The sequence below is a fragment of the Panthera uncia genome, assembly GCF_023721935.1.
Source record: "Panthera uncia isolate 11264 chromosome A1 unlocalized genomic scaffold, Puncia_PCG_1.0 HiC_scaffold_17, whole genome shotgun sequence".
Lineage (NCBI taxonomy): Eukaryota > Metazoa > Chordata > Mammalia > Carnivora > Felidae > Panthera > Panthera uncia.
In genome coordinates, this window is record NW_026057577.1 from 124,712,225 (window position 1) to 124,740,055 (window position 27,831).

A 27,831-nucleotide genomic window follows, 5' to 3' on the forward strand; every position below is an offset into this window, starting at 1 on the left:
AAGGGCATATGCTTCACTTTCCCCAAGAGCATCAAGAAGGGAATCTAGACCAGTTGAGTGGTGTGGCACTCTTACGGTCTGAAAGGTTCTGTGATTGATCAAAGTAGCTTAACTCAGAAAGCCTAATATTTCCTTGAAAGATCAAGGTTATTATGGTTTAGAAATTCAGTCAGTTTAAATTACACTTACCTTCAGAATAATTATTGAAATTTTAGATGCAGTTTATAGATGTCTATAGATTTGGGAACACTTTATTTCCCAAACTATATTTCCTTAATGAGTATTATTTAATGATAATGCCGTTTAGAAAAATAAATACATCTTAAACTTTAATTCTGGTTAAAAATATATTAATTACAAGTAGAAGGGAAATGGTCAGTTATGTCTTATGGACAGTTTAGATGACTTCAGTTATATATATTTAAAAATAGTATCCATTAGGGGCACCTGGGTCGCTCAGTCGGTTAAGCGTGCGACTCTTGATTTCAGCTCAGGTCATGATCTCACTGTTTGTGAGTTCAAGTGCCACATTGGGCTCTGAGCTGACAGTGTGGAGCCTGCTTGGGATTCTCTCTCTCTCCCTCTCTCTCTGCCCCTCCCCTGCTTACTCTCTCACTCAAAAGTAAATACAAAAACTTTATAAAAAATATTGCCCATTATTCCAGGTCTGAAGTTGAATCTAGACATTTTTAAATTAGAAAAAAAAAACAAGCTAAGAAAACCTTTGTTCAGGCAATAACCAACAATGTTTATAATTTGATATATATTTCAATATGATGATTTTTCATTATTTGACCTGAATTTCTTGTGAATTAGAAGTGCTAACAGTATAGCTACCTTCAGATGGATTTCTCTAAGAACTTTGCAATTGTAAATGTGAGACTGGAATGAGTTTCTTTTTTCTTATTTTCTTAAATATCATGATCATTCAGTGAAAACTAAGAACCAGGAAGTATTTGGGGGCCATTTGCTTTGATTCCATTTAACTTTTATCTATTTTTTAACAGTGAAAATTCTAAAGGGAAAAATAAAATGTGAATGAGTAAAAATGTATCGATGCCATAGGGAATAGAAATGGATGTCACTTTTGAACAAAATCTATTGATATCTTAAATGTAACAGGGGGCATTTGTTTTTTAGTACCATTCACCCAATCATATGGAAGCTTCAGTTTCTAATGAGAGACCTGCTTTCACTTGAAAGTTGGATCATTTAGTCCTCAGTGTAGCCAGTCTATGTTGAAAGAGAAGTAGTCTGTATTTATGTTTCTTTTTCTAAATTGTAAACCAATTTAAATATTTTGGGGAATGGGCATAGAAATAATACATTAGAAATAATTGAATGTCTCTGATATTTAATGACTATCAGAGAGCAATCAGCCTTGGGCTCCAGTTTAATGGTTCTCCAATTGTAGCGATCATCAGAAGTCCCCAGAGGGCTTATTAAAACACAAAATTGCTGGGCCCCTGCAGGAGTTATAGATTCAGCAGGTCTGGTTAAGTATTTGTATTTTCAGTAAGTTCTCAGGTGATGTGGATGCTACTGGTCCCAGGACCACACTTCAAGTGCCACTGCCCCAGTGGATAGAGCTAGGTATTACAATTTCATTAGCCTTTTATCTTCTTCCCTCTGTTTTTCCATGTCCTTTCAGTTAAATGTGACTGAAGTTTCTAACACTGACATCACATTTATTGCTAAGTGGCCTGGTAGCACCTACAAATATAAGTCAAATCAGAAGGCAAGCACTGGATCAATGCCAATACCAATACATGGGAAGGCCAGTGGAGTTAAAGACAACACTATTCCCCAATGTTTGTTTCATAAAACTCTGGTTCCAATGCATACCCTTGTAAGAGAATTCTGCAGCCAAAATATTTTCGGATATTACATATTGTATCTCCAACTCCCTTAGAGATGCGTGTTGATGCATTTTTTTAAGTCCTGCAATTAAAACCTTTTTAATTTGGCATAACTCAGCATTTTCTGAAATTGGTTGATTATGGAAAACTTTCTTCATTTAGCCCCTAATTAACAACTGTTAGGTAAGGTCATTGGGTTGAAAAAGCTGTTGTTCTATGTAGCTATAATGTGGGACAATGGCAGATGAGTTGAAGAGAGTAAGAAATACTTTGAGAACACCAAAATACACTTGTGAATGGCAATTTAGTGTCAAAATTCCGGGAGAAGAAGGGTAAAGATTGACCTGATATGCAGAGAAGAACAGAAATGAGTCATAGATGTCAATAGCAGGAAATACAGATAAGTTTGAAGACAGAAGAAAGAGATAGCTTCTTACACCATAAGAGATGGTTTCAATATAATGGCATCAAATGACCTGAGATAAACAGATAATCAGTCCCTAGTGTTCACCACCAATATTAATTTTAAATACTAAGAATTAAAATCGTATTTCCTTTTAATGAAGGAAATCCTCTTATACATCCTGAAAAACAGCATTTCTATGTGACAGAAAGACTTCTAAATCATGATTGCAAGTTCACCTATTTCAAATATTATTAAACACAATAGAAATTCAGTAAAATAAAAGCAAAAAATGTTTGAAAGTTCTTAGTTACTTAAATTGAACTAACTGCATGACTCCAGTGTATATATTTTACTGGTTGAACTTGTATTTGCTTATGGTTTGTTTGGAGTGTGTATGCTTTTAACTAAGGATGCTCTTAAAGTATGTACATTATTATGTTTAACTTGATTTGGTAACTAATGTGCATAGTATATTTAATTTATATTTTTGAAAATTCTATGATGATCCTTCTTTTGTTTTTGTTGATCATAATGAGAAAGCAAGGAATAAATAATGTAAATGTGAAAATTATGTAAATGGGTAGCATAAATTATAGCCCTTATAGCCCTTAACATTTTAGCTAAAATTTACATCTCAGTGTTAACTGACCAGGTGGCTCCAGTTATATATGATGTTACATAATCAGAAAAGGGTGAGATTCTCTTTGGGGATCTTGGTTATGTATTTTTAAATGGCAAAATAAAGATCCTTTGCAGCCCATTATTTTGTGAACTTGCATACTTTTGGCTTGCAACTGCATTGACAATTTGTAATAAAAAATTAAACAAAGGTACACACTTCATGACAACCCTATTTGAATATACTCTGAAAACGTCAACTGTATATATTTATAACTGCATCTCAACGTTCGATTTGTTGTTATAGCTCCTCAACATAAATCTAACTAATATGCTTTCAAGAGCCTAATGGGATTTTTTTTCTACCAACTATCAATTACATAAAAAAAGCTACATCCCCTTTATTTCACAGAAATAGTTAAAATAAAATAGAAAAAAATTAAATGAAATTAGGGTCAGGACAAGGACAACTTAAAGTGGAAGGAAAAAATGGGGAGAGGAATTTGAAAGCGGATATTGAGATCCTGGTACCCTCACACAGGTATAGCCACTCTGTGAACTTTTGGACGGCCAAGAGAGGAAAAGCTATCATTTAGATGTGCTAATTATCTAACCACTCAGAGGAAGAAAGATTTTCCTGTCCCTTGATTCTGAATGAAATTTCTCACCTAGAATTTCATATGGGGGCCATTAAATGATGTAGTAGGCATATCATCCCCTCAGAACATAAAATGCCAGGTTGTTATTGGTATAAGGAAAGTTTCACCTCCACTGCTATGCTGTATTGTGAAGGGAGTTGAGGACTTTGTACCGCGCGTTATCAGTGAAGGCAATTTGATGGGAGCCCAAGAAAACAGGGTTCAGCATAGAGCTTTCTGAAGGCATAGCTTAGCCCAAGGATAATACTGATAATTTCTATGATGAATGGATGTTCTGTATATTAGATATCTCTAAATTATTTCCCACAAGCATCACTTTTCTCAGCAAGACCTGTGCTAAAATCCAAACTATAGAAATATTGATGTTATATTCTTTGGTAACAGCTTCTAGTTTACAAATGCCCAAGAGAAGTATAGTATGTGTTCTACTATACAAATCTGGCTCTTTTCATTGAGGCAGTTATAAAAGGCAGAATCATATTGAACCATGTCTATCTTTATCTGCGGTACCTTTTCTTTTGAGTGAAGTTTCACCTTTCTTCCCTTTTCCTTCTTGAGGAGAGTCTTGCTTACCATGTAAGGGCTCTAAACAAAATTCAAGACATAAAAGTTATTGATGATTTTCTTTACTATCCCGGGCTAGATTACTGGTAAGCAATCAAGTGTTATTTCTCACAGATAAACAGTAATCTTTGTGAGGTCTTTGCGGTGAGCTAAAATTAATCTGAAGACAGAATGGATTAAAACTTGAATGACAGCCCTTATAGTGCTATTCTATTTTGTCACACTGGGCAGTTCAGTCCTAAGTTCAATATCAATATTTGGCAGTGGATTTGATTGTAAACTCTTTCAGGCAACATGGCTGCAGAGTGTTAAAAGTTAGTTACAAGTCCGTTTGAAGCATATGGCTCTATGTTGATTTATTTCAACTAAATGATCCTTATAAAATAAGACAGCCAAATCTGTAATAAGAATGACACAAAAACAATTTGAGGAAGGGCTGAATAACCACACTGACTGGAGATGGTGCTTCCTTGAACTTTTCCTGACCCCACACACTTGGTTGCCTCGTGACTTGTACATTTCCATTTTACACTGGCTATAACTTGTCATGTAAAGAATGATTTGTGTATATTTATCTTGGATTCCTTGGACTCTAGTTCAAAATCATACTGAAAGGGGGAAAATGGGAAACTGATGATTTAAAGGTCAGTAAGGTGTTCCTTCCAAACAATAAATTAGTTCTTCGAAAAAGTTCTCTACATGCCACATTATTCACCAAACAATTTCAATCATTACTTACCTTTTGCCCTGGGCTACAGTTTATTCTTCATTGGAAGGATGGACATATGGGGCAGTTTAAATACCTATGATGGAGACACCATGTATGACCTATTATCTACATTTAGAAGTGATAATTATAAGAATGTGTAAATGCATAGCACATATCACATTTACTTCTCAGATTCATCAACCAAGATTTCATAGAAATAAGAAGGGAATAGGGAAGGATTCATAGAAATAAGAAAGAAATAAGGGATTCATAGAAATAAGAAGAAATAGGGAAGGATTAACTCTGAAACTTTGTTAACCTCTGTAAAAGGACTTTTAAAATCCACATAGCTGACCACCAAACTCAAAAAATAAATAAACAAACAATAAACAAAATCCAAACAACTGAATTAGTTGCTTTTTCAGAAATAAACATCATCATCATCATCATCATCATCATCATCATAACAATAAAGTCTAGATAAGCTCCTAATTCCTTTAATAACAATACTTTGGGTAACCAACTATTTAGCTAATTGTAAACGAGTACTAAACAAGGCATCAGAGAAAAGAAGTTAAAAATAGAGATACCTGAATTTATAAGGCACTGTGGGCAAGTCTAATTTCTTCTGATTTTTTAAATCAGTTCCAAAATATATTCTGAAATCTCAAAAAATATTTTTCAATAGCAGCATGGATATTGTACTATTGTATTCTGTCACATTGACAACTTTGGTTTTAGATTAAATTCTGAAGTTTGGTAGTGGATTTAGTAATAAACCCTTTTAATGGAACATAACTATGAACTCTTTCAAATTTAATCCCTAGCACATTTGAAGCAGATATAAAATGCAGAGCTATATACAATGTAGAATTATACAGGGACAAAATGACTGTTAGTACTCAGCGCACTGGCCTCCCTCTTTACTCTATTTCCATCCTGATTGATTGATTGATTGATTGATTTTTGTAAATAATTCCTTTTTTCATCTCAACTTCTAAAGATCATAGTTGGGTATTTAAGCTGGGCATGTTCAGAAGCCTTGGGCTTTCATTTCTGAAAATGCTCTCATTTGAAAAAACAAACTGTAAATTATTTACATAGAAATAAACAAACCTGCCAGAAACTTTCCCCCTAAAATTGCTAAACTAAGCCTCCCTGAGCTGTAAGGGCAGAGGTTGGTTTTGGTTTCTCTGCCTCCCTCTACTGACCCATCAGTGCCCTCAAGCTCTGAGATCTCTCTCCGGTAACTTGATAACTTGTTGTTGGAAGGCAGTAATTAGGCCTCTGGAGATTAACACTTGGATACGTTTTTAAAGATCAGGCATTAGGCCTGTCCTTGGTGAAAAAAAGAGACAGACACAAGCACTCTTTTAAGCAACAAAGCTTTATTATTCCTTCAATGCACAGTATTCAAGAATACAATTTTAAAATCATGAGCAAACTTCAGAAACTTAAAGACTGAACTGGGTTCTAACCAGAACCACTAGAGATTGGTTTCAGGGAATGGGTCAAATACCTAGATCCTCCAGATTGTGAGCAGACTGAGGGGGAGGTCATGGTGGGGAGAGCCATGGTCATGGGTTAAAGGACTATATTAGATAACACTAGGCTTACTTGAGCCACTGTCATAACTGTCTTCCCTGGTTCTAAACAGCATTTTAAAGATTTCCATCTTTCCTCCAGACCTCTGATTTTTTTTTAATTCCTAATGAGGCAGTGAGAAAAGGGTGCATATTTAATTTATGGCTTTGTGCTTTATTGCTCCTATGATACAAAACATTTCTTTAGAATTTGTGTATTTTGCCTTTAGTCAAGCCCCATTTTATTGGAACACAGTGGTCCATAATATATGTTACTTAAGTCTTCAAATTTATTTGTTTAATATAAATAAATTCAACTTAAAAATTTCACATCCATCTCAAATCTCTCCATGAGGCAGAAAGATCTGGAGTTTAGAAATACAATCCTAACACACAAGATCAAGGATTCCTAGGTAGCCTTAATGCACAACCAGCTGCTTCACAAAGCTACAACTAGAAACAAGGACCACATTTGTCTCCTATACACAGCACCAAACTGATACTAACATTCTACCAATGTCATGCAGTGTAACAGTTAAGCGCTTCACTTTGGTCATTATATCTATCCTCTACCACTGAAGTTAATAGTCCTTAGTGTTTCGGGATCTAGAAAGAACTTAAGCCAAAACAAACACTTTACCCATGTATGCTATAAATTACAAACGTATACGTTACTGAGATGCCAGGTGCTTGTTTCTATCCATTTATTGTCACATAAATTCACACTAATGATTAAGTCACATAGGAATTCTAGTCTCTGATGAAGTCTGTTGATTTTTTCCCCTTATTCTTGTGAGTAACTGGCTATACTAACTCATTTTCTGAAGATGTTCTCACTCTACAAAAACATAAGTCTATGGTTCAGCAAACAGATGTCTGAACTTTTGATCTGCTCTAAGTTCTTTCTGGTTATTCTCTGTGCCCTCCCTATTCTCATCTGTGGTCTTCTTCTAATCGAGAACTGGGTATGAGGACCTCAGACTCCCTCCTACACAGTAAAGTACCTGGGCTTTGTGACAACCATAGCTACTAAGGGCTTTTCCACTTTCATCTGAGTCATCACTTGGTTTCATACTATTGAAGTTGCTTTAAGTCTAACTCTGAGTGAATGCATTGGTACTGTTATTTATAATTCTTATCTAAGTGAAAATAAGAAACTGGCAGAGGATTATAAATTATTCTGTCAATCACCTGATGGTGGTTTCCCTTTTGCAGCAGGAGTTTTTGAATGCTCACGTTGAGGATGGGTCTCCTTCTCTTTTTCTGGCTCAGGTAGAGGGGGAGGTGGGGGTGGAGGCTCAGCCAGGGGAACTTCTTCCTTTTTCTCAGCTTCCTTCTCTTCTAATTTCTTTTTAACTTCAAAAAGATGACAAGAATGAACTTTTAGTAGAGATTCTAGACACCCGCTATTTCACTTGAACCAAGATAAGCCTAAATTAATATAAAATTCCCCTTGCTGATTTAAGGCTCAGTTCATGTTTTAAGGCTCTCCTTTAAATCATCCAGTCCTTAAAACTAGGATTTGAAGCCTTCTCTGCCTAGTTAGACATGCTATTTTCTTTGCCTTTTATGGTGATGGAGAGGAGGAGGAGGAGGAGGAGGATGATGGTGTGGGTGTGTGTGTGTCTGTGTATAGCAGGTAGAAAGGCTTATTGAAGGGTGCCAAATGTAAAAGTGACAACCTAGATGTAGCTAATGCAGTGGAATAGGAAAATAAAGGGTTATTTCAAAATTTCCGTTGGAAAACCAAGGTGAAGAAAGCATGAAGAGAAGGTAAAGAGCAATGTGACAGAGGTCTTGTGGGCGTGGAGGAAACAGACTTCACCTCACCGCATTGATTTCTGGGAGTAAATACACACAAAGCACTTAGAATGGTGCATTGTACTTAAGTCTTCTTAGCAGTTCGTTAATTCACGCAGCGACTATTTTATTGAACTTCAATTGTGCCTTGAAGTAAAGGAAGGGTCATAACAATAAGATAAAACTCCCACCACTACTGCCAATAAAATTAGTAGTAGTAAAATCAATAGCAGGCACAGTTCTGGTTGCCAGAGATGGATCAGTAAAACAAAAGGGAAAAACCACTGCCTTGTGAGGCTTGCATTTTAGTGATGGGAAGCAAACCATAAGCCTGATGAATAATTTATACAAGGGGTTGAGAGGTGGTTAAGTGCTGTGGAGAAAATAAACAGAAGAATAAACAGGATCAGAAGTGCTGTGGGGCAGCTTTTGAAGTTTTAAATAGAGCAGGGGCGCCTGGGTGGCTCAGTGGGTGGCTCAAGGTCTGACTTTGGTGCAGGTCCCCATCTCACCGGTTCACGCCCTACATCCGGCCTTCTGCTGTCAGCATGGAGCCTGCTTGAGAGATCCTCTGTCTCCCTCTCTCTTTGTCCCTCCCTGCATGCTCTCATTCTCAAAAATAAACAAACATTTAAAAATGGGACAATTTTATATATACCAGCTTTTTCCTATTTAATAGTACACTATAGTCATTTTTCACCTCAGAATATATATGGAAGTACCGTATCCTTTTATTTTTTATTTTCTCAAATTAATCAGGATGTTTAATTCAGAGTACTGGGCTGGGGTCAGTCAGTGTTTATGGTTTTAATGATAAAATAGTTGTTAAAGTGCTTAACCAGTAGGAATGCAAATAAGTAGCAGTTGAGTTTGTTAACGTATTCAGTGGTTAGAATGTAAAATCTTGAGGAAAATGTTGAAATGACTCTGACAAAAACAAATTTCTAACCTGTAGATGTTTGAAGCTATACCTTAAAATTGGTGTTTTTGCCTCCCAACAAAGACTCTAAGATTGTTTTGGGAGGTTTACTCTGTCCTCCAGCCTAATTTCTATCAAATAACATGTTCAGCCTCTTAAATAATACATTGTTTAATACCATCAAGGCATATATTTTGAAATATATGAAAGAGTAAGAGAAGATTTGAAAATGCCACTGTTTCAGGAAACTTTTACTGTAATTTTGGCTCACTAAGTGAAAATCTAAAGATTTTCATGGCTTATACCTATGTACTATTTTGGTGTCAGTTAATTGATACATTATGGTGATTAGGTCTTAAATGTAGTGACAGGAGAGAGCCTTCTATCAAGGCAGCTTTAGAATCTTTGTGGTATTATTAACTTTGGCCATTTTTATTATACCAAGAAACTGCAGTTGTCAATACAATTAGGGGTGCCTTTTTTCTTTTAATGTTTATTATTTTTGAAAGAGAGACAGAGACAGAGAGCAAGCACAGGAGGGACAGAGAGAGAGGGAGACACAGAATCGGAAGCAGGCTCCAGGCTAGAACTCACTGTGAGATCATGACCTGAGCTGAAGTCGGATGCTTAATTCACCAAGCCACCCAGGCGCCCCAATTAGAGGTGCCTGATAAACAAAAGGGAAAGATTTATTTCTCAAATCATTTTGCAAAGATAAAATTCTCCACTGAAGTCTGGCTTTGGCAGTGTATTGGCCTAAGATCCCTTTCAGTAATATGTTTCAATGATACTATGAAAAGTTAGGGGGCAATTATTTTTGGTTGAATGAAGGAGGAAAGAGGTCAGGATGGTTTAATGTAATGAGATGTATTCCAGAAGAAGGCTTAAAATAAGTAGCTAATAATCGGTAAATTGACCAATTGTAATAATTTTAAATGAACTGCCCAGAATTTATATCCTAAAAGGAGGGTTAAAGTCCTGAGGTTAACATTGACATCTGTACCATTCTCTATAACATTCTTCATTTTAACTCAGCTATTTTTTTTTCCACATGAAAACAATGTTTTCAGTGAGATTACTTCTTTTGATTAAATTAAAACAAAGAGAGAAAAATGTCTTATTTTAGAAATATCTGCAGCAGAGAGTTAAAATCAGAAGATACTTGCAGACGGTACTACTCAAATAAAAGAACTCTGCAATCACGTTTTCATTTTCTCCTAAACTCATTAAAACCACACATTTAGTTATATATGTTCAAAATTATAAAGAAATGTAATTACCTTTATTCTCTTTTTTCATTACTTCAGTCATAAACATTTCTTTTACTTTTTGGCATAAAGATTCTTTATCTACTTCAGCATTGATTTTTATCAAAATATTTTCTGGTTCTGTAAACCACTGCTCCAATAAAGGCCAGTTGTCCAAGAAGCCTATAATTCTGCAAAATAAAAATACTGTATGAATATCATATACCAATTAAAATATTTGGGTAACATGATGCATGATTTACCTGACATGTATAATGAAAAAAAAAATAAGCTACCGATATAGTTAAAACTGAAAAAGCAACTCTAAGAAATTATTTACTTTGAAGAAGAAATTATTTAATACAATCAAGCCATATTTTTTGAAATGCAGTAAAACCTTGGATTGTGGGTAAGTTGCTCTGCAAGCGTTCCACAAGACAAGCAAACATTTCTTTTATTTTTTTAAATTTATTTTTAACTTGATAAATGAGCGATGTCCTGCAATATGAGTAGTACGTGAGGCTGAATGTCACATAATCACAACTGAGCCAATGGTTCTTCTTTCTCTCTCTTTCTCTCTGAAGGACTGTGGGTGATCATCTCCCATGCTCAGATGCTTGGTCTCAGCCCGTGGTGTTTGGCAGAAATCAGAGACTTTTAAGAACATTTGAGGGTGCCCACAATTGGCATTAGTGTGTTTTTTGTCGCTTCCAAGCACCTATGGACAGTTCTTTGCTTTTACATTCAAGAGTAAACTTAGGAATGCTTTGCTTCATTCTAGGTCAGGCTGCCTGCAGATATAGACCGTTTCCTCTTCTGCCTTATTGCCAGTTACATTAAATATAGTATACAACAAGAATTTATTAATACCCTACTATTGTCAACATCTGTGTGGACATATACAATGGCCCCCATGCAGGAAAAGGTTGAAAAGAAAGGTGGTAAGAAGGAGATGACTATGGTAGAAGTTAAGAAGGAAATCATTGAGAAGGACCAATGAGGTGTGCAAGTGGCAGAAATTGTAAGATTTTGTAAGAAGTCTATGTCTGCATCTCATCTGCAAAGGAGGAGGGGAAAATGAGATTAGGGAGATGTGTAAAAGGTGGGAAACAGTGCAAAATTTTGTAGAAAAGCACCACCTGAATAAGGCTGTAGCAGTGTGAGCAACGAATCTCTTTAATGACAATGCAATGTCACATTTCCGTGAAATCCTCAAAAGGAGGCAAAAGCAAATGTCATTGGTAGGTTCCTTGTTAAAGTTGCATGAAAATAAAAAGATTTCATTGAGCCAATAGATAGCAGTAATTCCATTAGTGATACTGAAAGTTGTCCTACACCATAACCCTCCTCTCTCACCTCCCTCACACCAGCCATGAATGTCTTCAAAGGCAAGTGCAGGTTAATTTATTTTTCTTTATATCTTGTATTTTCTTTATTATTTTATATTATATTACATTACAGTATTGTAATATTTTTCTATGAATATTTTTGGGTTGTGAAACAAATTATTTGAGTTTCCATTATTTCTTATGGGGAAATTTGCTTTGATATACAAGTGCTTTGGATTACAAGCATGTTCCGGAAGAATTATGCTCACAAACGTAGGTTTTATTGTATATGAAAGAGTAAAAGAAAATTTGAAAATGCCACCATTTAGTGTAATTTTGTTCCACTAAGGAAAATCTAAAGAAAGATCACCTGCATTTCATCATAGAGTTAACTCTGAGCACACTTCTCTTGGTAGCTACCAGCTGAGGTCATCTATTTTTCTCTTACAGACAGAAATCAAAGAAATATTTAACTGTAGATAGCTCAGACTTACTTGCTTGACTCACAAATAATCTTGGAATGATTTTTGAAACTTTGTCTTCCTTGAGAATAGATTACTTTTCTCTGGCTCACATCATATTTTTTGACTTCTCTGGGTTTCATAACATTGTCTAAGTTTTCTTTCCCAATGAACACACTGCACATGACCAAGAGAATGGGTGTTTTTGTTTGTTTATTTTTGTATAACAGCATTTTAGCAAAATGGAAATAGTTTTAAATTACAGTCTGTGGTCTGATGCCTAGCTCTTTCAAATATCATGACCTTCGACTGGCATTTGCTGAATGAGGGCTAAACTAGGATTCCATATAATGAACCATAGAAGGAAGTGTTGCCTGATTTGATTCTCCTCTTCCTAGTTTATGATGACTTATGCTCTGAATATTAAATCTAGCACATGAATATTTCACTTAACATCAAAGCTATTTAGTTTTTTTTTTTTTTTTACTTGTAAAAGTAAAATGAATGAATGCTGGAAAATACATTTTTTTTCTAGATCTGATCATTTCGAAGTGACTGGGTGTCAGTCCATTCAAAGGTCAAAAATTAAGAAGTAGGACATTGAGTTTTATTTATTTATTTTTTCAAAGTTTATTTATTTATTTAGAAAGAGAAAGAGTGTGCATGTATGAGCACTCTGTGCACCAGTGGGGAAAGGGCAGAGAGAGAGAGAGGGAGAGAGAGAATCCCAAGCAGGTTCTGTGCTGTCACCACAGAGCCTAATGTGGGGCTCCATTTCACGAACTATGAGATCATGACTTGAGCCAAAATCAAAAGTTGGTGGCTTAACAGATTGAACCACCCAGGCGCCCCAGGACATTGAGTTTTAAACTAACCTGTGCTGAATCTGATCTCTTAAATTCTGGTCTTTATCCATATCCTGGTTTTCAGCAGCTACCTGTTGAGTGATTTCTTCATGAGGTGTTTCACTTGAAAATGCTTCAGCTATGATATAAAAATTAGTTAATTAGATAATTTGCTAAAGCAAAGTTGCAGTAGCACTGCTACAATGTACTGATGCAAGAAAGTCAAATAGATATGATCATGCCATTGGCCCAATATTAATAAAAATGTTTAACAACATGAAAAGAAAGAGTATAGTTTTGGGATCAAAATTCAAATTTTTCTTCAAAATTGAGGAAAACAAAATACGATATAACATTAAAGAGGAGCTGTAGTTTCAATGTAGAGGATTTCAGGATTGACTCTGAAGAGGTTAGAATATAAAGTGATGGGCCATCATGGATAATACACTAGGAAAAAACAATTAGAAAATCAACACTCTGGTGTAAAGATTAAGAATGAAATAACAGGGTGGCCATAAAGTCAAATATGTGTAAAAATTATTTGTCGCTATTATGCTACAATCCAATAAAGTAAATTACATTTCTTTCTAGATTTTATGATCTTTCCTTAGAGAATAAACATAAAAGAACTGACCACAAGTGACCAAAACCAAAAACATCCTCAACAGCTCTGATTGAGTCCTATTTGGGGTTAGTGGTACAAGTCCAAAACACTCATGAACTTAGAATAAATGGAAAATCATAAAGAGAAAAGACAGTCTTGAACTAGACTAAAAGGAATTTAATCAATGCAAGAGAACACAGAAGACTGAACTAATAGTATTCAGGAAAATGGAGGACCCCCACAGGATATAGCAATCAATTTTTCTCCATCTACATTGAGGATAGAAAAAGATGAAGTGATTTAGAATACAGAATAATGATTTTAGGTTATTTATAAAACCAAAAGATTACTGACACCAGTGATGAGTGATGGAAGAAGAGTGTGGGAGTTCTTCTCAGGAGGTGCTATCATGCACCATGTCATGGTCACTATCTCAAGTTTGTCAAGGCCTTCAGCACATCGATCAGCATTCCTCTTCCCAAACTCCACCCTGGCACTGGTCCCTTCCCCTTCTCTCCACTTCTGGCACTCTTTCCAAGACCGTGTCCACATCCTGGACCTTGAATGGCTCCATCCCTGCAATCTTAATGACCTACACTCCAACTGTTTCTTTCTAGCACTCCCATATATGATGAATCTCTCCAACATTGATCCAGTCCCTAAATTCCTACACCCTTTCCCCCAAATTTACCAGCATTATCCTGACTTCACTTTATTTTCTAGCAAAGCTGAGTTGAATGGTTGAACACTTCAGCTTCTCTCCCTCATCTAACAACTTCAATCTGTGTCCTTCTGCTACACCAGCCTCAGATGATATTTATCTCTCTTTCCAAGTCTACACTTGCACCGGTAGACAGCTTTGAAGAAAAATACACAATTTTTTAATTTGTAATCTCACTAATTACTTGGCTTAAAAATCAGCTGATAGGATGGATGGATAGATAGATAGATAGATAGATAGATAGATAGATAGATAGATAATCTGAGATAAGTTTCTTGAGAGTTATCTTCACTCAGGCTCTCCACCTCCTCACCTCCCATTCATGCTTCAATCCACCCCAGACCATCCTTCCCAGTCTCCTCCTACTCCATTGAAACAGCTCTCATTCCAGTCACCAAAACCCATCAAGGCCGATGCATATGTTTCAGTCCTTATCTTACTTGCTTTCTCTGTTGTATTTATAGGTAAAATTCAGCATACAATTCTTAAATACTTTTACATGTTATCTTGTTTTTACAACATAACCTGTAAAGCAAGATTGTGATTCTGTAATTGCACAGCTTATAAATGACAAAGAAGGGGTTTGACTCCAGTCAATCTGACTCCAGGCTCTGGACTTGTTTTTAATTTTCAAACTTTTTGTTGAATTATACCTGACAAAAAGAATGCACACATGAATATATAGCTCAGTGACTTCACGAACTGGAAACAGTACCCAGAGCAATGAACAAACATTATCAGCCCTGGAAGCCTCCTGTTTCTTCCCAGTTACTATTAGTCATGGACGTTAACGATCCAGAGCCTGCACTCAAAACTTCTCTGTACCTCTCTTCATATTATGAACACTGCTGCTCCCACTCAGCCTGGACAAGAGACCGAAGCACTAGCTGAAAGCCCAAGCCACACTTCATCTTCCATTCTGACACAGTCTTATGCTCCTAAACTGCCTGTTTCCCTATCCTTAGGTCTCCCTGTTGGCTTTGAGTCTGGGGCATTCCTCTCCGCTCAGCCTTGGCTGGACTGATGCTCAGCCTTTGGGCCCACCTGGCTCTGGCTATAGGCTGCTTCCTTGTGATGTTGTTCTTCAGGCTTCTCCATAGACTAAAACATTGCAGGACAGCATGCTGAACCTGACCTTGGAGACTGGGCTCCCATACCCCAGCCTGGACCTCAGGACCCCAGCCCCTACTGGTCTGGGATAAAAATAGTACAACTTTATTTCAAAAAATCTGTCTTGGCTTATGAGACACTACTTTCCCTGGCCTTCTTCCTCTCTAGCTGCTGCTTCTAAACACTTCTTCCTTTGCTCTTCCCAGAAAACTCTGATGTTTTCTGGGGGTCATCATGGATCTCTCTTTAAAGTACATTTTTACTCCTAGGTGATATCTTGCACCTTCAAATCCTTAACTTCAGCGCATGCTTCCTTCCTGACATCTAGTCCCATTTGGAGAACTGTTCTATGAACATGTTAGCTGAAAAGTCCCAAACGCACTTCAAACTCAACGTTTCCCTAAAGAATCTCTATGTATTTCTTTTCATATTCTCTAAGTAAATGGTATCATCAATCAAAACTGTGTGGGTCAGAAACTTGTGGTCATCCTGTTCTCCCTGTGGCATGTCTCCTGTCCTCACTGATCACTGAATTCTGTAGTTTGCCTCCTAAATACCACTTGAAGCTGACCATTCCCATCTTGCCCCTCCCAGCTTTTGTAATGCCTCTGCTGTTTTTCAGAGGATAAGAATTTTCTCATTTGTTTTTTGTTTCCAATCTTACTCCCTTCCAATGCATCCTCCACCCTGAGCCAGAATGGACATTATAAAAAGCATATCTAATTGCATAAATCTCAGCTTCAATATCATTCAGTGACTTGACATGGCTTCAGGAAAATGTTCAAATACCTTAACTTGGGGCGAAAGTTTTGGCTGGCCCATGCCTACTCTGCAGGCCCATTTCTGCCCCTCTTCCATACCTTGCTGCCTCTCAGCCCTACTGAGGTACTTGCTGTTGTCTAGATGGACCACGCTCACTTGCCAAGATTTGTGATGTGTTTCTCTCTACCTCTCTCCCTTTCTTGGACTGGTCAACCTCTTCTCATGCTGGGCACACCTATTATAACACACAACTAACTATATTATATAATCAGCTTACTTTCACTTCTTTTTACACTATATTGTCAACTACTTGAGGATAGGGACTTGCCTTTCATTTGTTTATTATCAGTTCCTGGCAAATTATAAATCTTAGATAAATGTTTACTAGTGGTGCCATTTTAGCTCCCTTCACTCTAGACCAGTGCTATCCAACAGAACTTTCTAAGATGATGGAAACATTCTACACCACTGCTGTATGATATGGCAGCCACTAGCCATATGTGTACATAAAACATAGCCAGTGTGACTGAAGAACTGAATTTTTAATTTGTTAATTTTAATTAGTTTAAATGGCATGTGTGGCTAGTGGCTGCCATGTTAGACACACAACTCTAGACTGCAATCCCTTGGTTCCTTAGCTGCAATGTCCACTAAATTCCTTGAAGGTAGGATCCATTTCTTCTTTATTACTCTACATCCAGTGCCTAGCACAATGTCTGGCATCATGTTATAAATAAAAAATGAATATGTGAATGAACAAAATATTGTAGAAGGTTAGAATTTTATCTGAAAAAGTAACTGTCTAAAAAAAACTGTCTAAACAGTTTAAGTGGGGTTTTGACTAACAAGAGGAAATTTCAAAGACCATTCTAACCTTATATTTCAAGAAAGAAAAATATTTTTTTTTAGAAAAATCTTAAGATATGAAAGAATAACACTTTTTCTCAACTGAAATACTTTAAAATATGAAAGCTACAGATTGATTTTCAAAGTTGTGGACATATTTAGCATACTCAATTCTGACCAAAATAAGTAAGAATTATAAAGTTAATGATTTCATACTAGTTTTAATGGTTTAGTTGGCCTAAACCCAACAATGGGCTCAGTTAACTTCAAACCAAGAAATACGCAATGTTAGAAATGTATGGTAAAAAGAAAAATCACACTGTGCTTTAATACTAATTTCTGAGGGTATATAAATATGATTATTTATGTGTATATGTGCACAAAATTTGATAAAGGAGAAGTACTCCCTGTGGTAGGGGAGGAAGGGCATTTTAAAGCCTAATTATAAGTCAAGGGTCAAGAATAAAGAAATTAAACAATTTATTTTATTTTTTAAGTTTATTTATTTATTTTGAGAGCACCCAGGGGAAGGAGAGTAGGGGAGGGGCAGAGATATCGGGAGAGAGAGAATCCCAAGTGTGGAGCCTGACTTGGGGCTTGATCCCATGAACTATGAGATCATGACCTGAGCGAAGATCAAGAATCGGATGCTCAACTGACTGAGCCACCCAAGGACTTAAACAAGTTAGATGATAACATCAGCTTTGACAAATTTGCCAGAATCACTCATCATATAATTTTGATAGGGAATTGAAAGAACTCAAACTGGATTGAGTTGGACTTCTTGAAAAATTGTTGCCAGTTGATTTCCTTCTGTTTCTGAAACATACCACAATATGCTTCCTTTGGAGCCCCCAGAGGGTAGGCAAACCTTCTGCGGCTCTCGTAGAGTTATATTCAGCTTTCAGGGACCTTCTCCCCAACAGGTCTGTGTGTGTACTTTATAACAACTTGACATACCCACTTTCAAGTCAGACTGATCTTGAGTTCAGGGTCCTGTTCTGCCACCAGTGGGCCATGGATTGGCAGTGCTGGCAGCCAATCTCAGCTATGTCCTGAACAGGAGGGGGAGTTAGCTGGACAAGCAGAGTCATTACTACAGTCAGCATTGCTCCTACTCCCTTTCATGGATAGAAGTAAGTTCTCTCTTTTAAGATTTGCTAGACAGGATCCAGTTTAAACTACTGTGCTCAACAGCTAAAGTAGTATCTAATGGTTTTGTCATTTTATTTAGGTAAATGATAAAAGAAGACCTCAAAATTACACTAACTCAAAATAAGGATGAATGTGACCTTGGACAAGTCAAGTGCTCATGCTTTAAATTCCCATCTATAAATGAAAGCATGGAAATAGATGATCCCTTAGGTCTCTCCCACCTCTGAATGTCATTGTATTAGTAATAAAGCAGTAATAAAAGAAAGATAAATATTATCATTTGTTAAAGGATTTTTTTTATAAAGGTAAAATCAAGACTCTCAAACAAAGGTAAAATGTCATGATTTAACTCTTCAATTAATGAGAGAACCAGTAGGATGTTACATCAGTTCAAATAAGAATTGGATAATAGGCTATCTACAATCAGGAATGCTAAAATACATGTTAATAGGTGAAAAACTAATAGATGAAACTAATAGATGAAAACTAATTAGAAAACTAATAGATGAAAATCTAATACTTGTAATCTCTTCAAAAGTTTAGAAATTAATTATATATTGATTAAAATTCATTTGCATGTCTATGGACAAGAATCGTTTGAATTGCTCTCAGTTTCCTATAATTTACAGAGTCATAGAAGATCTGAATCAAAGCCAGTGAAAGGCACAGACTTCCATAGATGCAGATAGTCCAAAGGGGTCCAAAAGACTATACTCAGCTTTCTACTGAAAGAATACCCAATAATCTCTTGTCCATTTCAAAGTCTTTCATAATTCTTACTGATGTATTTGTTACATGTTTATTAACATGTACCAGATACTATCCTAAGTGTTTTACATGTATCTTATTTAATGTCTGTGATATTGTGATATAATAAGAGAAACATGTTTGGTCTTTTTCTCTGGCTCTTGACAAAGAGCTTGGAAAACGCTTGTAATTTCCTGAGAGATAGGTATAAGGAGCATTTTTTCTTATTCATAATAAGCCCCTTGCAACATTACCTGAGTTAATGTTAACGAGATGACTCTTAGAAGATGGGGCCTGGTTGCCAGAGGAACAAACCATGTGATTAGAAGGCTGGAACTTTCAGCCTTGACCCCAGACTTCTAGGAAGGGGAGTGGGGTTGAGAGATGAATCAATCACCAATGGCCAATGATTTAATCCATCATGCTTATTAGAACTGCCATAAAAACTCTAAACTAAGGGGTTCAGGGAGCTTCTGGAATGATGAACACATCCACATGCCAGGAGGGTAGTGTAACCCAAACACCATGGAGACCAAAGCTTCTGAGCCTGAGACTCTTCTAGACCTAGCACTATATTCCTCTTCATCTGGCTGTTCATTTGTATCTTTTATGATGTCCTTTATAATAAACCAGTAATAGTAAGTGTTCTGTGAGTTTTATGGGTCATTATAGCAAATTCAAACCTGAGGAAGGGTTATGGAAACTCCTGATTTGTAGCCACATCATACAGAAGTGTGGGTAACCAGGGGATCTACTACTTGAAATTGGAATCTGAAGTTGGGGGCAGTCTTATGGGGCTGAGCCCTTAACCTGTGGAGTCTTCCCTAATTTACCAGTAGGTAGTGCCAGAACTGAATTAAACTGTAGAACAATTTGGTGTCTCCCAAGAACTGGAGAATGGGGTAGTGTAGGAATTCCACAATTTGGTGTCAGTAGTGTCAGTTTTCCTTTCACATCTGTAAAACTACAATGAGGCATTTTATTATGTAGATTGTGAAACTCAGGTTTAGAATAATGAAGTAACTTTCCCTTGGTCAAATAAATACCTCATGAGTTGACAAGAGAAGGTTCAAGAAGATCTGTTTTCCCCGTAAATATTTCATTTGTGGAATAAAGTAATATTTTCATTCTAATGACAAAAAGTACTTAAACAAACCATGACTACTGGAAAGACTATTCAACCCCCCCATGTGAGGACTTCAGCCAACTGATACTGCTTCTCTGACTTCACACACAATCTCGGGGAAGGAAGTTATCAGATCCTTGCTTTGCAGAACAGATGAGATTTATGACCTTCATTAGATGTGACCCACCAAGATGTACTAAACAGCCACAAGAAGCTTCTCCATGCATGCAAGTCTCAAAAAGGGCACCTCTGTGCTAGGGAAGCTGCCAAATTGAGGGAAGTGTTCAGTGAGATGCTTGCAGTTGGCATAGAATTCTCTGCTAGTTCTCTACAGTGCTGAACAGCAACAGTTAAAGCAGGAGGCAAACGTGCTCTGCTAGATAATTCTTTGGAAAATCTGAAATGGATTTCTTATTACCACTCCTAATTGTAAATGGGAATACTCACCCATTCAGTCAAAGAAGAAATGAATAAAGAGCTTTGAGTTACAAAAAAGAATATCAAAACAAAGGGGAAAAGTATCCAGCTTACCCATCGTGTCATTCATGCGATCCAGTGAGGAATTATCTGAAATATCTAATAACATGACAAAATCAAATGCAGAAGGAGGAAGAGGAACTTCTTTGGAGGCTTTAGTATCAACAGCCAATGTGGATATTTGTGCTTTCTTTTCCTCCATTTCTAGGACCTCTCTGTTGCAGCCCGTGAGAGCTTCCTCCAGAAGCTTTGCTTGGTTTAATGTCATTGGAAAACCATCCAAGACCCATCCTTGATCCACAGGTATCTTACTAAATTGAAAACGGACAAACCATTAACATTTTGATAGATACAAGTACTCTGGAAGTAGCAATACAATGAGTCTTGCCTTTACCTTTCCTTCAACTCCACAGTAACCTCCTTTGGCACAAATTTTATTACTTTACAGCTAAGATGAGGCTTATTAATACACCACAATCACTCCTTTGCTTAAAATCTTTCTGTAGGTCGCTGCTGCCCTCCAAAGATATTTCAGAGGCCGTAACGTGGTATTTAAAATTAACTGGCCACAACTTGCCTCCCTATAACTCTTTGTCTCTCACAGTCTTGAATCATTTACTTCAAACAAACTGATCTCCTCACTTAGGTAAATAAGCATTGCATTTTCTAGCTTGTGGTCATAGGTTTGAACCTGTTTCTCTTCTACACATAGTGGGATAACACACTTTACAGGGCATTATGAGGATAAACTGAAATGATCCATTTTAAGAACCCAGCACCGAGCTTACCACACTGTGGATACTCACAATGTCAACCTGGAGACTTCTTCCTACTCCGCCCGACCCAGCATGGAGCTGTAACTGCCTAACCTGAACTCCTCTGCTCTCATCCACTTCGCTATACAATGAATAATTATTGTATTTCATAACTGAGAAAAACTCAAGTGAGGCTTCTTTATCTCAATTAGATTATAAGTTGTTGTAGTGTAAGGAGCATTTCTTGGGTTTTTGCTTTCAGTGCCACATCCTCCATAGAGAATCGAGCTCCAAGAATTATTATTTTGGATCTTTATATTGAAAAACCGTATGAAAGGGGAACAAACTTAAACTCTGTTCTTCTAAACCCCTAATTATGTAAAACTGAGATTTTGGTTTTTGGATTAAAATTTATGATTTAATTTCTTTCTCTGTTAGAACTCCTTTCTTGTCTGTGCAACCTCCTTTTCTCATTGCCTTCCCATCCAGCACTGATGAGCCTTTGGGTCCCTGGGTCCACTTCCTTCTCCTGAAACATAAAACAAGGAAGGGCACTGACTTGTGACCACACAATCAGGGTCTCTCCCCTCTATAATCTGTCCCTTGGCTTTTCCAAGTATCTAATGACTCCTTGAATTCCTGAGGGAATAGAACCTGAACTTCACCTGGGTGAGTGAAGACTGGTAAAGTGGGAGAAGTGAAATATAAACATGTAAATCATAAACATGTCTTTATCTTGCTGTATGTTTTCTCATGTAGATGGGTAGTATTGATTAGATATTAAAAATAAAAAATACTGCTATATTATTCTTTATATACTTCTATCTGATAAAGAATATATTAGTAGATTAAAAAAATACGTACTTAATAGCATTTACCATGATGCTAACTAGCAACATGTCAGAAATGCTCTTTCCTTTCTTCAGCAACTTTTCTGATTTTGCACCAAGCTGAGCACGCACAGTGAGCTGTGAAAATAAACAATGAGTGGTAGAGTACAACTAATTTAAAAGTCAGAATCCAAATGTCTGGGGGAAAAATTAAATGGTCATGCTCTCTGGTGAAGACACTGATCATCTGGCGCAATTCTGGAGTCAGCCAAGCATCCAGGGGAAGTGTGTATGGATATTGAGGCTCCTCTGTGTGGGTCCCTCCTTGCCAAGATCTTCCTCTGAATTCTTAGCTGCTCTGGCATTGCCAACCTTCATTTTCTAATACCTTAAACTGAAACTATTAAAGATTTCTGCTTGAGTTCTAGTCACTCTCGTGCTACACAGACATGGTGTGCCTCTGGGATAACCTGTACAAGTATGGCTCTTGACCAGGGAAGTTCCCTTGATTCAGTGGTCCAATGCCACACAGTTCATGCCTGTTTTAGGCTGCCTGCCTGTCTTCCACTTTGACTTTTTCCTGTTGGCTTTTGGCCATCAAATAATTAGCTTTTCTATTTTGTCCCGCATTGGTAACATTATCTGTAGAAGGGCTAGTCCAATAAAGCTGCTTTATGAACAGGAAAATTCCCTAGTGCTGATTCTTAACTCAACCACCAGGAAGTATTTTACAAGTCAAATGATATTAGATGTCTACGCAAAACCCTGTAAAGTTTCCTTGTTTACTTCAAATGTCCTCATTGTGCCTGTAAGGCTGACCTGACTTTTCTCCCTTCCAGCTCATCTCTCTAACCCCACTTTGCTGGCCAGTCACCTTCCTGCCTCATGGCTGCCATCCAGCTATTCTTACTGCCTGAAATGCTTCCCCAGATGCACTTGGAATTTTCTCTCAATCTTCTTTCAATCTGGTTAGATCTCACTTTCTCAAAGAAGGCTCATCCCATTTAATATAGCAACCTTCCCTCTTTCCGCACCTCTATGGCCTTGACCCCTTTGCTTCTGACCCCTTACTTCACTCTACATTTTCTTCCCTTCTGACTCATTACCATCTAATGGGTCATATAATTCATTTACTCGGTGTTTATGGTTTGTTATCTGTCTGCATTAGAATGTAAACTCTTTAAGGTCCAACAACCTTGCCTTTTCTGTTCACTGACATATCCCAAATAATTACAACAATGAACACACACACAAAAAGTATGCCCTTTGCGTTGAATTGAATATGGAATTTGGAGGATTTGTAACTCAATAAAAGTAAATATAAAAAATACACCTAGCCTTTCTGTTAATTTATATTGCAAATACACAGAGTAAAAATGATACATTCCCCTTCATCACTTTCTCTAAGCCCATTTCCCTCTTCACTGGCTGTCATACTTACAGATTGGTGTATATCCTTCCAAAACGTTTTCTATCTTTAAGGAATTTTCAAATTAAAATATTTGAAAACTAAAATTGTTTCCCAAGGTGAATCACATAATAAAAGTAACTAAATATAATAAAAATAAAGCAAATAAAATTTCTTGATTAATCAGGACATTGTATTTGATGACAAAAAGATATCTCCACATACAGAAAAGCAATACTATACAAGAAAATGCTAGTTTCCATTAGAAGTCACAGTGAGTGAATTGTTGTGAGTATTTCAGGGATTAATAAAACATTCTGAAGAGTCACCAATAGGTCTAAGGAGAAATTCCGGGGAAAAAAAGTATTTAAAGATAAAGAGAGTAGGAAAGGAAAGAGAAGTAATAAATTCAGTGGTAAAGAAAAACACATAAAATATAAGTTTGACATATGATTAAAATTTAAAAAAATCACAAACTTATTTTCTTACCTGGCAAAACTGAATAGCAATTTCCACTGCTTTAGGGATAAGGAATATTAAGAATATAAAGAATATTAAGTAACTCAGATTTAGTTACTATTTTACCATAATAATTACTTTAAACCAAAAAAGGAGCACATTGCTATTTCACTCCATTTGAAGACATACCAAGAAACTATGAATCATGACATACTTCAATCTACTAGTAGCCAAAATTAGATTACAATACTTACTTCAGAGAAACTATCACTTGATTTGACTTCTTCAGCTTTTGGAGTTTTATTTGTTTCAGTACCTAGCAATAGGAAAAGTGTTAAGAATAAAGTCCAGTATTTACCACTAAGAACCATGTTAGTATGTGATCATCCATGGTTTTGGACAGATGGGTTATTGGATCCAGCCATGCCTGAGATGCTCAGAGGAAAGAACAGAATCACCACAGAATGGCTTCATCTTTGTTCCACAACATTAAAATCCTGGCCGTTGTGTGGCTTGGTGTTTTCCACTTCCTTCCTTCCCTTATGGCTCACTCATAATAATATCATTAGGAATACTTTAATACAGTTTGCGTTTTCTTTTCAGAAAAATAGCCAAGTTTCTGAAGAAAATTTGTTAAAATGATAATTCATTAATTTTCATTTTCCTGAATTATCAAGTTATAGGTAATAAATATGTCTCAAAGTAGAAAAGTCTGGAAGTCAGACTTTGGAGTTTTTTACTTGAATTCTATGGGAAAAAAACAAGTTTTCAGAGTCTGTTTATAATTAACTGGACTTTTGTAATAAAATATGTCATACAATACTTATAATAGATTAAAAATCAACCAAAATTATCTTGTAAGAAACACATAACTGAAATAAGGGACAGATTACACCCTTTGAAAGGATGGAAAATACAACTGCTCTTGGAGAGCTTCATGCTCACCACATGGTCCAGTGGTGACGGCAATAATGACGTGTGCACAGGATGATCTGAACTGTGTGCTAGAACATGAGGAAACTATTAAATATGGCAAGCCTTCACTAGCACAGCTAGAAAAGATATTTAAGACTTAAAATTGTTTTCCTTCAATGTTTCTAAAGAGCATCTGAAAGACTAGAACCCAGATCCCAAGTGAGGTAACTTTTCATTAGGTTTGGAAGCCAGGTTCTATTTATTTGCCTTGCCCAAAGCTGGAAATCAACTTAACTTTAGGTAGGGAACCACTCTTCAGCAGGGATGCAAGAGACCAGACCCCGTAGCCTCCCTCAACCATTGAAGAACACAGCAGTGTGCAGGGAGCCCCAACCCTACCACTCACCCAGATCTGCTTGGGCGAAAAGAAACAATAAAATACTGTCTCCCTGCAAAGCCAGGGAGAGGGAGGATTTATCCTGGATGTTATCACATCAGATGTTATCACATCACAACAAAACTGAGCAACTATCTGAAGGAGCAAAAAAAGATTCCTTTGTAATACTTATCTCTTATCCCTATTTATAGACAAGGGTTGGGGACTTCTGTGTTTACCTTGCTCTCTCTGTTAAATGACCAGGTAGACAACTATGCAAAACTCTCCTTGTCTCCCTTTTCTTTCCCTGAAAGCAAGTTTGTGCTCACATACATGTGCACTTACTATTTATCTGTCTGTCTCTCAAATGTAAAAAATGGATGATTTGTTTGGATATCTCACTTACTAAGTACAGTTTTACCTTCTGTTTCTGGCAATGCTTCATTTGAAGCTGGATAAGCTGAAGATACATCCTGTAGATCCTTTGGGGAGAAAACATACATACACACACAGAAATCTTAACATTATCATATTTTAATAACATTTAAAATTTTATTTCTATAAGTAAGGTTCACACTATTTTATCTATGACCTTAATGATATTAAGAATAACTGAATGATTTCTAAAAACACGTAAAATTGATGATTATTCTTATAGAAACATACAGTAGCCTGTGGTGTACTCTGTCTTTCCAGTGATCTTCAATTACTATGTAAAATACAGCAACTGCTATTTTGAAAATACAGTGAGGGGTGCCTGGGTTGCTCAGTCGGTTAAGCATCTGACAACGGCTCAGGTCGTGATCTCACAGTTCATGAGTTTGAGCCCCGCATCAGGCTCTGTGCTAACAGCTCGGAGCCTGAAGCCTGCTTCAGATTCTGTCTCCCTCTCTCTCTGCCCCTCTCCTGCTCACTCTCTGTCTCTAACTCTCTTAAATATAAACAAACATTAAAAATTTAAAAAAAAATACAGTGAAACCTGAGAAAGAGGTAGAGTTTATGAAACACTATTTTAGAAAGAACAATCCTAGAGGTGTCAGTCATAGCCATAAGGGAATAAAGAAAAAACATGTACATTATCTATCATCAGAATAAGAGGCAGCCCACACTTCTCCCAGTTATTTTCATAACTTCTGGTTAAATGGTATTTATTTTGCAACCGATGCAAATGATCTGGGTTAGATTCTTTGCAAGTTTATTCAATTGCAGAGACAACATAAGGTAGGGGAAAGAGTACTGGATTTAGAATCTTGGTTTCCATTCAAAGCCTAGCCATCAATAAGCCTTCCGACCCCGAGCAAGCCAATTTATCCTTGGGACCTCTATTGTTTCTCCTTTAAAATGAGGGTGCTGGACCACATTATGATTCTCAAGGTGGGGTCACATTCTCCTGTTTCCTGCCTTAGAATCTTCATGCAATAATGTAGCAAGATGCAATATTTATGGGAATGTGATGCAGGTAAACCACAAGAAGATCTCCCCCTCCTTCACTAACCCCTCTGGTTGAGATCTACTCACAGACCAAATTCAGCTGGCCAACTGTTTTGCATATAGTCCCTGGGCATCCCTCTGTGGAACAGCATTGTGAGCCAGGGGACCAAGTCTGGTATCCCCCTCCACCCCTTCTCTGCTATTCTCCCCCCGCCCCCCCACCACCACCTGCCTTGGCCGTGACCCAAAGCTGGCACGGGTCTTTATGCGATGGAGACTTCACCGTTGGCCACTGTCAGGGTCTCAGTGGTGGAATATGACTCTGAGAGCTGGTAACTTGGTGAATTCTGCCCACAACACTCATACCCCACCCACTTCCAAACTCTTGCAAGTCAGCCCCTTTGCCCCCTTACCAGTCTTACCAACCTGTGGCTCTTTCTCAGAAGATTGTCTCCTGCTGATGGTAACTGGGTGCAAAGTGGACTAACCACCCTAGAGGACCCATCCAGGCAACCGGAGTATGTTGGGGGAGTGGGAGGGAGGAATCTTCTCTTTTGCTATATAAACACCCACACAGTAACGTTGATTTTGCCTCTTGGCCCATAAAACCTAAAATATTTTCTCTCTGGACCTTTATAGAAAACATTGTTAACCTCTGGTCTAGAAGATCTCTTAGATTCCATTAGAATATGAGGAGCAGAAAAGAAAACTAAAATCACACTTGCCTGGCTTTCTTTACTCGTCTCTTGCTGAACTGGTAGAGCCTTTTCTTCATCTTTTTTCTCAATTGGTAGGGCCTCACTGACTTGTTCGTTGTCATGAAATGCTTTGATGGCTTCTTGGACAAGAGTGTCAATAGAAAGTACCTGAATAGGAAAGTCTAAAGTACAGCAGACAATTTTATTAATTACTTCATTTAGGAAATTGACATAATTATCCTTCCATGCTGGCTTCACCCCATAATACTGTCTTTTGGGCTCCCTAGAATTGTCTTTTGGATCAAGCTGCTTATTTTTTTGTTGTGGTAAAATTCACATAACATAAATTTAACCATTTTAACTATGGTAAAAGATACACCTCAGAAGTGTTTAGGCCATTTACATGTCTAACA

At 37.0% G+C, this 27,831-nt stretch overlaps 1 protein-coding gene across 4 annotated transcripts in view; it reads right to left on the reverse strand.

Moving 5' to 3' along the window:
• SPEF2 (sperm flagellar 2) overlaps window positions 1–27,831 on the reverse strand; it is a 183,321-nt gene that overhangs the window by 86,828 nt on the left and 68,662 nt on the right. For all 4 annotated transcript variants that reach the window (XM_049648173.1, XM_049648172.1, XM_049648174.1 and 1 more), the window contains 9 exons: window positions 27,446–27,600; window positions 25,711–25,771; window positions 24,253–24,314; window positions 22,166–22,269; window positions 20,601–20,857; window positions 13,029–13,137; window positions 10,398–10,555; window positions 7,590–7,754; window positions 4,053–4,127 (listed from right to left, as the gene is read on the reverse strand). In XM_049648173.1, coding sequence (XP_049504130.1) covers window positions 4,053–4,127; window positions 7,590–7,754; window positions 10,398–10,555; window positions 13,029–13,137; window positions 20,601–20,857; window positions 22,166–22,269; window positions 24,253–24,314; window positions 25,711–25,771; window positions 27,446–27,600 — 1,146 coding nt within the window. The remainder of the gene's footprint in view (window positions 1–4,052; window positions 4,128–7,589; window positions 7,755–10,397; window positions 10,556–13,028; window positions 13,138–20,600; window positions 20,858–22,165; window positions 22,270–24,252; window positions 24,315–25,710; window positions 25,772–27,445; window positions 27,601–27,831) is intronic.